Consider the following 8,906-nt stretch of genomic DNA (forward strand, 5'->3'; position numbering starts at 1 on the left):
CACACAATACAGGAGGAAGACTAGGCAGTGAGACAGGTATATGAGGCCAGGTTTTCAAAGCTACTTAGCTCCAATCAAACTGCCTGAACAAGGGCTGGATTTCAGCAGCACTTCCTGTGCTGAGCTCTTGTGGAAATCTGGCCCCACCTGGAGGAACAGAGCTGCTTTCGGTGGCAGGGCCCATCATGGTAAAACCACAGGTATTTCTGGGGCAGTCCCTGACAGCAGATTGCCTTGTACTCCTGCCTTCAAGAACTCGCTGTCTCCCTGAGCTTTAGCCTTCCTCCTACTGTAGAGAACCTTAAATGAAACTCTTCTCTCACTTCCCTCCACTGGGCAACACTCTCTCTTCAGCTCTGTAACTAATACTCCCATGCCATTTCTTTTCCAGCTTTGGGCGCTGACCAAACCCATGGAAGAAGAGCAGCAGGTATGTGACATTGCAACAGGCCTGTTATCACCGACTGGCAGTTCCTCTAGAGCTGCCAGGGGTTTGAGTAGCTAATAGGAGTAGTGAATAGCACACCTGAGACCATAGTCCTTCCAGATCCCAGAACGGGTTTTCTACATCCAGACGGAGCCGTTCCAGGATCACACAAGTCAGGTGAAAACATGAATCAGCGCTCCGCCATTTTCAGTTGATTCCCCCAAATATCACAATTTCCTGTTATGTTCCTTCTTGCTTTGTATCCTAAATAGGGGTCAGCAATATATGTTCCATGAGCTAGATATGGCCTGTAGAGCCACTGGATGTGCCCCTTGGAGCTGGAGGGCTTTGCCCATACCCATGCCCATGCTGGGGCTGAGCAGCGAGGAGTTGTGGTAGAGTTGGGCAGCTGGAAGCTGCACCTACATCAGCACCATGACTCCTCATGCCCATCCTCCTGGCTGCAGCACAGGCTCAGCTTCCAGGCAGTGAGGAACTGAACTGGGGCTGGGCAACTTCCAGCTGTGCTTGCTCTGCAGCTGGTGGGTGGTGAGAAGTGGCAGCAATACAGACACAGCTTCCAGCTGCCCACCCCTGGCTCAGTCCCTGGCTTACTTGGAAGCTGTGCCCACACGGCAACCAGGAAGCTGAGAGATGGGGAGAAGTGCCAGAAGCACCGGAACCCAGTGCAGACGTAGGCAACTCCCTGCCTCTCCCCCCTGCCCACACTGCAGATGTACCACTGAAGTTGCCCAGTTTGAGGCCAGGTTGTTCTGGCCCATGGCTTTTAACAGTTGCTGGCCCCTGATCTGAAGTGGTATGTATTGCTGCTTGTCCTGCATTACTGGCACTGCAAAACACACCCTGTGCACATTTGTTGTTATTCTGTGCTCCATATTTGCAGCTCGGAGCCAAATACAGATACCAGGAAATCCCAGTATAAAAAAAGCATGCTCCAGCTGTCAGCCAGGCCCTGCGTGCCCAGATCACCACCGCCGTAGCCCCAGGAGGCCCCCAGGACCCCTACCCCACCTGCAGCACTTTGCCTCCCTCCAGAGCACATGTGCAGGGGCATTCCCCGGGGACAGCTAGTACCGGCAGAAATATGTGCTGCTGCTAGCTGTCCCTGGGGAACCCCGTCATGCACGCTCGCTCGTCAGGATGTTCCCAATCCCAGAGACTTAAAACTATGCATTTTTGCCTGCATCCTAATTCCAGTGGGATATAAAGAAGCACTACAGGACCTCCAGCTAGTTGATTCGGGGATACTATATGAGGAAATGTGCAATACAATTAGGTAAGACACCATTTATTCTTGTTAAAGTAACTTTATTGCAGCATTAATAAAGACTCTTTTATTACCCTGAACTTCTACCAGGATATCTAATGCTTCATGTCTCTCGCCCAGGTTACAGGGAGGAGTACACTGCACACATACAGGACAAGTATGGAGTAATAAAAGACAGGAACTCTCTTCCTGGTGAGAAAGTAATTCTAGACAGCAGATACACCAAGCTGATTATTGTAAAGGAAACACGTGCCAGAACGGAAAGACAACATGAAATAATGGCCTCAGGACAGAGACATGCAGAAATCATGTATGAGCAAGAGAGATCCCTCACCATTGGTGACTTATTTGCAGCTGATGAGAAGGGGAAAACTCCGCGAATTGCTGTATTGCTGGGAGCTGCAGGGATTGGGAAAACACTGACAGCAAAAAAGATCATGGTTGACTGGGCGGCTGGAAAGCTTTACAACGAGAAGTTTGATTATGTTTTCTACATAAACTGCAGAGAAGTTAACTTTGACACTGAGCAGGGAAGTGTTGCAGATTTGATGCTAAGGAATTGTCCTGATCGACATGCACCGATTGAAGCAATGTTGGGGAATCCCGAGAGACTCCTGTTCATAATCGATGGTTTTGATGAACTGAGGTTTTCCTTGGCTCAGCCAGAAGAGAGTCTGTGCTCTGATCCCTGGGAGAAGAAACCAATGGAAATCGTGCTGAGCAGTTTAGTCAAGAAAAAAGTCCTTGGGAAATGCTCCTTACTCATTACTACAAGACCAGCTGCTGTGGAGGAGCTCGGGCAGTGCTTGCACAATGAGCGCTACGCTGAAATCCTGGGGTTTTCAGAAACTGAGAGGAGAGAATACTTTGACAAATATTTTGGCGACGAAGAGAAAGCAAGAAAAGCCTGGAATTTTGTAAAAGCAAATGAAATGCTCTTCACCATGTGCTTTGTCCCCATTGTCTGTTGGATCGTCTGCACTGTCATCAAGCAGCAGATGGATGAGGGTGAGGAACTTGCACAGACTTCGACAACAGTCACAGGAGTGTACCTGCTCTACCTTTACAATTTACTGAGGGATCCAAGAAGCAAGTCAAAGCAACTCCTACAAACTAACTTGAAAGGACTTTGCTCCTTGGCTGCAGATGGGGTCTGCAGGCAGAAAATCCTGTTCGAAGCAGAGGAGCTGAAGAAGCACGGCTTAGACACATCTGACTCCCTCTTTCTGAACGAGAACCTCTTTCACAAAAGCACTGACTGTGAATGTCTCTACAGCTTCATCCACTTGTCTTTTCAAGAGTTTTTTGCAGCTTTGTTTTATGCTCTGGAAGAGGAAGCGGCGGCAGTAGACAAAGGCTCAGGAAATGACATAAAAGCTTTGGCAGCTTTGTTAGCCAACTGTGGGAAACCTATGGGAATCGCATGGGCAGAGGTCAGATTTTTCATCTCCGGTTGAAGAGCTTGATCAGCTTGAGGATTTTCACTGTTTGTATGAAATTCAAGAAGAAAAATTTGTGCAAAGCGCATTGAGTCATTTAACAGCTGTGAATTTAATTTCTCATACATTTACCCAAATGGATCAAGAGGTGCTTGCGTTCTGTGTAAGAAACTGCCACCAATTAGAATCACTTCTTCTAGAGGCTTGTGAATTCAGATATGAAGGCCTAAATGAAGATGTTTCAAGATCCCCAAAGCAGCCACCTCTGTAAGTATTACCTGGGCTTCAAAAACACTTACATATTTTTTTTTTTAATGTAACCCTGGGTGTGATGCTACCCACGCCCTCTCCTGAAAAGTGGATTTCTGGGGTAGCCGGTGGCCTGGCTCAGCTCCCTGGGTAGCTGCTGCAGTGTCCCAAAGCGCAGAGCCTCCCCGGACAATCGAAACAACCTTGCAGACCGTTATAAAACTATTTACAAAATTTAATTATTTACAAGATAACATATAACTAATACAAGAAAACAGATAATGTTATCCAACATAACCTGGCATTGGTGGCTTAAGGGTTAATACTTCTCAAATACACATTACACCAGGGGAAGGCATACAACTTACCCATGCTACATAAGGAGCCAATAAATAAATAAATTGATACATCAACTAATAAACCATCAAGAACTTATTTACACACTTAGTCTATAACTTGTATGTGCCGGGGTAGCCATGAGGACGACACTAAACTATGGGGGAAGGCGGTCCCACTGGAGAACAGGTTGGGGATACAGGCCGATCTGCACAGGCTCGCAAGGTAGGCGGACCAAAACCTGATGGCACTGAATGCAGAGAAGTGCAGGGTGCTCCACCTTGGGTGGAAAAACCAGCATTATATCTACAGGCTCAGCAGTACTACACTCGCTAGCACCACGAGTGAAAGAGAGCTGTGGGTCTTGACAGACCAACACGAACCACCAATGCAATGTCGTGGTCAGCAAAGCAAACCAAACTCTGGCATGCATCCATCGATGCATCTCAATCAAAAGCAGGGACGTCATCCTCCCACTCTATTTGGCCTTAGTGAGGCCGCACCTGGAGTACTGCATCCAGTTTTGGGCCCCCCACTTCAGGAGGGATGTGGAGAAGCTTGAGAGAGTCCAGAGGAGAGCTACCTGCATGAGCAAAGGCCAAGAGAGCAAGCCTTACAAGGAGAGGCTGAGGGACATGGGACTCTTGAGCCTGGAGAAGAGACGGCTCAAGGGGACTTGGTGGCAGCCTAAAAGTACATAAGCGGGTGCACCAGGAACGGGGAGACCAGTTGCTCACCAGGGCTCCCCAAGGGATAACTAGGTCTAATGGCCACAAACTTCTGGAAGGCCGATTCAGACTGGACATAAGGAAAACTTCTTTATGGTCCAAGCATCCAAGGTCTGGAGCAGACTCCCCTCAGAGGTGGTGCAAGCCCCCACTCTGGACTCATTCAAAGCTTTTGGATGCTTGTCTTGCGGGGCTCATTTGACCCCAGCAGGCTTCCTGCCTATGGCGGGGGCCTGGGCTCGATGATCGTGCGAGGTCCCTAATGTCTGTGAATCTGTGACCCTGTGTACACTGCCCTTCGGCTTGGTTTCTCAGGCTCGCAGTCCCCTGACAGGCAGGTCCCGTCTTGCGCCTGCCCCGGCAGGGCTCCCAGGGGGCTGAGAGGAAGGACACGCTGCACTGTTGCTCTCTCCGGTGCATCCTGTCCCCGCTGCCTCTGCGCGGCTCCGACAGGGGCTGTGTGAGGGACGGCTGTGGGGAGGTCCTTTTCCTGGCCTCCAGCCTGTCTCTCAGCCCCTCTCTCCCCTTTGTTCTCCTCCCTGGGAAAAACTGCTCCTCTTTCCCCTTTCCTGTGAATGCAGGACACGGAGCTAGATGTACGCGGGCTCTGAACCAGTGTGGCGTCTCTTCTGTTCTTGCTCTCAGTTCAAAAGGCAAAATGCTCAAAACACTGTAGCTTGTTATGTTATACCCTGACATTTTTGTGAGGATGCTGGTCCCTGCCCACATCAGCTGTCTGTTAAGCCATGAAACATCCTCTGAGTCCTCTCCCTGGGCTCTATAACCAGGTTATCTGGTGGGCTTGCCTCTCCCACCAGGTGGGGATGAAACAGCCGTTCCTATGACAGGCACAACTTGCCAAACTGCTCTGCCTTAGCTTTTGCCAAAGTAGTTTGTTTGCTGTGGGATGGGGAGCATGTGAATCTCTGGAAGTAGCTGTTATATTTTCATTGTTCTCCAGCAATTTGGGATTATATTTTAGATGTAAGGTAATTCTTCTCACAGTTATTAGTGCGGCTACTCTTGCTCTGGTGACAAACAGTCACAAAAGTTTCAGCTCAAGCTCTTGAATGTAAGTGCCAAATATTTGAATTGATGCCTATTGCCATGGGTGTGGGCTGCCATCCCAGGAATGAGCGCTGTGAGTGCCTATACATGCATGGGGACTGCAGTGTCCCGAGTCTGGGGGGCACCAGATCGCCGATGGGGGTGGGGGGGTCCCCCAGTGGACGATTGCCGAGCGTGGAACCACCAGCAACAAAACCGGAATCACACTTCCGCTGGCACTTCTGGTTTCACGACTGGCGCTTCCAGGGGGTGCACGGCCAATCTCAGGGGGTGCACGTCCACCTGCATGCACCCCCTACACATCGCCAATGTATACATGTGCAACGAGGCTGCTCCGATGTGCTGGGATTCCAGCGCGTTGAAGCAGACTCGATTAATCGCATGGTAACTACTGCTCTCCTGCAGACTCCAGTGTCTCGGGTATCAGCATCCCAGAGCTGACAAATGGTGGCGGGGGTGCATTAACTAAAGCTCATTCAACAAGATTTCTTGAAAGCGCCCCCACCACCATTTTTCAGCACAGGCACGCTGATACACATGACACTCCAGGCACCTTAATTAGAACGGCTCTTGGAGCCACTCGAATTAAAGCAACTTCCCCTCCCCACCCCAAATCCCAGATCATGTGTATAAATGCCCCAAGATACTGAGGGTATGGACAGACATGTAAATTCTGCCTTTATTTGTCGCTCTTGCATTGTGCACCCCTTCAGCAGCATGTCGATATAAAGCCCCCTCCCAGCTGAGGGGCTGCTTCACCACTCCACCGTGCAGGGGCTGGTGAGCAGGGATCCTGGAATAACTCTCAGCCACAGATCCCCAGGGGCTTTCAGAAGCAGCCGTGTGGAAATGGGGAAAGAGCCTTTTCAGTACGTGACTGCCAGCTTCTGCCCTGTGCTTCCTTCAAGTGCAAGGCTCCTTGGGTTCATTTCTGGGGGGCTGGCCAGGCGCAGCATCATTGCATTTTGAGGGGAGTGGAGGATGGACACTTAGCACTAGGTCCTCTTCTGCCTAGTAATGATCTCCATGGACTTGGACCCTCAACTCTGATCCTAGTCCACTCGGCTTATTTCCCTGAAAATTCATCAAATTCCAGTTTTCTCTGATCTACTTGTCCAGCATGCTATTTTCTTGGCTTTAAGATTCAATCATGAATAAGCCATGAGTAAAAGCAGGACTTGCCAAAAATTTGTCTGATGAATTTTCCAGGGATTCAAGCAGTGTGCAATAGGATCACACTTGACCACCTAAGTCCTCTTACATTAAGAAATGAAACAGGGCCTGGCCCCTGCTGTCTGTCTTCCCTGTGCCATAAACACGCACTCCACATCCCTGCTCTGATGCTGGCTGAAACATCTGCAGCTGCTCCTGCCTTCCACTGACACACAAGCTGTCTATAGTCACAGTGCAGACGAGGGCAAGATCTTTCATAGTGTCCTGTCCCTGCACAGACCTAGTCACCCACAGCCGAGTCTCTGGTTTCCTGACCCCAGATCTCTTTTCCTACTTGATACACATGGTGCCAGACCATTTCCTTGCACAGGATCCCTACCAGGCTTGGTGGCTGCTCCTCTGCTCTGGAGAATCAGCCCCTTCATCTCCAGCCATGCCTCCCCCTGGATGTGTGGGCAGTCCAGGAGGTGCAGGAAGATGGTCTGGGTCTGCTTTAGCTACCTCATTGCCTCCTGAAAACGAAGGCGAACCTCACAAGAGTCCTTCTATGCATCACTTCTATCCACTTCCCTCGCCCAAATACCTGTCTGTCCTTCTTTCCTGCTTACCCTGCTAGCTATGTTCCCACTGTGTGACAAAGTGCGGTTCATCACTCAGCCCAGCCCACGTGGCTGGACATGGCACCGCAGGCTCTGAGCCTCAGTCTTCCCTGCCTGGAGCTGCTCCCTCTGTCTCAGGGCTCTGCTTCTTACACTTCGATCTCGCAGCCCCGCTCCTTCCGAGGGGACAATGACCAGGGAGTCCCAAACAAATCAGGTGAAGTCCCCAGGGCTACTGCCACGTGCTCCACTTCCTCCTTCCCTTCGAGACACCTGTCCTGTCTCACTCTTCAGTCTAGGCAGTGAGACTGAGGTTTTCTCTCTGGTGTTCTCCAGCAGCACTCATGGGACATCCCAAACAACCCAAACTCCACTGAAGAAACTTTCATTCAGTCTGGGATGAAGCATTGAGTCCCTGCTGGACTCCTTTTACATTCCTGGGTCCTCTTAAGCAACACCAAGACACAAGGCTGCCTCCCTGGGCCTTGCTCCTTCTCATGGTCCACTACTGCAGAGCAGCTGGCTTCACTTCTTATTCCCACCCAGCTTCCACCACAGGGAGAGGCAACACCTTGGTCTTTCGTTTCCTGATGAGTTTCATTCTCGATTAAGGGCCTCTAACTCTTAAAAGCCTCTACCTCAGGCTTTTCATGCTTCCCCACATGATGTGTCACCAGCTTTGAGACAACTTAGGATGCCTCAAATATCCTGACATGTTACACACTATTGATTGCTTCCAAATCTAACATGACAGCTAAAATCCAAACCTTTAGATTTTGTGGCTAAATTAAAATCCACATTCATGATTCAGTAAAAGTGCTGATTTCTACTGTATCTCCAAAAACAATAAAACAGTTGGTTAACACAAAAAGGAAAAAAGCATTGGAGATGTTTGCTAAGTACATTCTGCTTTAGATGATGTGCAGTGGATTGAAACTGTAGACTAGGTTACATGTAAGATATGATCACGTCATCCAAGATGGGTTTGGAAAGCTGAAGAAATGAACTGAAGTCTGTTGGTAGAGAATCCAAACAGTTCTGTTCTCTCTTTGTAGGGAACAGGAGACTCACTCGCCTATTTACCTGCTGTGTCAAGCACTGAAAGACCCACACTGTAAAGTGAAAAGACTATGGTAAGAAACTTTGTTCCTTTTAAAACCCCACGCTCCCTGATGCTACCACAGGAGTCCTACAGCAGACCAGGAATCTAGCTGTCCCAGGTCTGGTGTAATGATGGTAGAGAATGGTCTCATCTCTTAGAACTGGGTTTGCATGCACAGTCAATGGGGCAGATTCTCACTTGGAGTAAGTTGTCTCCAAGCTCCCTCATTTCAGTGGTCCTACAACAGTTTACAGTTGCTGAGAATCAGCTGAAATGTGTGTGTGGTCAGTTTATGTTGTGTTCTCTCTTTGTAGGAAAGAGAAGACTCACTCGTCTATTTACCTGCTGTGTCGAGCACTGAAAGACCCACGCTGTAACGTGAAAAAGCTACGGTAAGAAACTTCTTTCTTTTAGAAGTCCCAAATGTTCCCTGATGTTACCGCAGGAGTCCTGCGGCGGAGCAGGAATGAACCTGTCCCGGGGCTGGGGTAAGGAGG

General features: G+C 49.4%; 1 protein-coding gene across 1 annotated transcript in view; it reads left to right on the forward strand.

The window, feature by feature from the left end:
• Positions 1-426: 426 nt before the first annotated feature.
• LOC102384011 (NACHT, LRR and PYD domains-containing protein 3-like) overlaps positions 427-8,906 on the forward strand; it is a 27,092-nt gene continuing 18,612 nt past the window's right edge. Inside the window, exons 1-5 of the mRNA XM_025195693.1 lie at positions 427-604; positions 1,646-1,724; positions 1,836-3,105; positions 3,143-3,421; positions 8,724-8,801. Coding sequence (XP_025051478.1) covers positions 1,700-1,724; positions 1,836-3,105; positions 3,143-3,421; positions 8,724-8,801 — 1,652 coding nt within the window. The 5' untranslated portion in view covers positions 427-604; positions 1,646-1,699. The remainder of the gene's footprint in view (positions 605-1,645; positions 1,725-1,835; positions 3,106-3,142; positions 3,422-8,723; positions 8,802-8,906) is intronic.

This window comes from Alligator sinensis, unplaced genomic scaffold (assembly GCF_000455745.1).
Source record: "Alligator sinensis unplaced genomic scaffold, ASM45574v1 scaffold1536_1, whole genome shotgun sequence".
NCBI lineage: Eukaryota > Metazoa > Chordata > Crocodylia > Alligatoridae > Alligator > Alligator sinensis.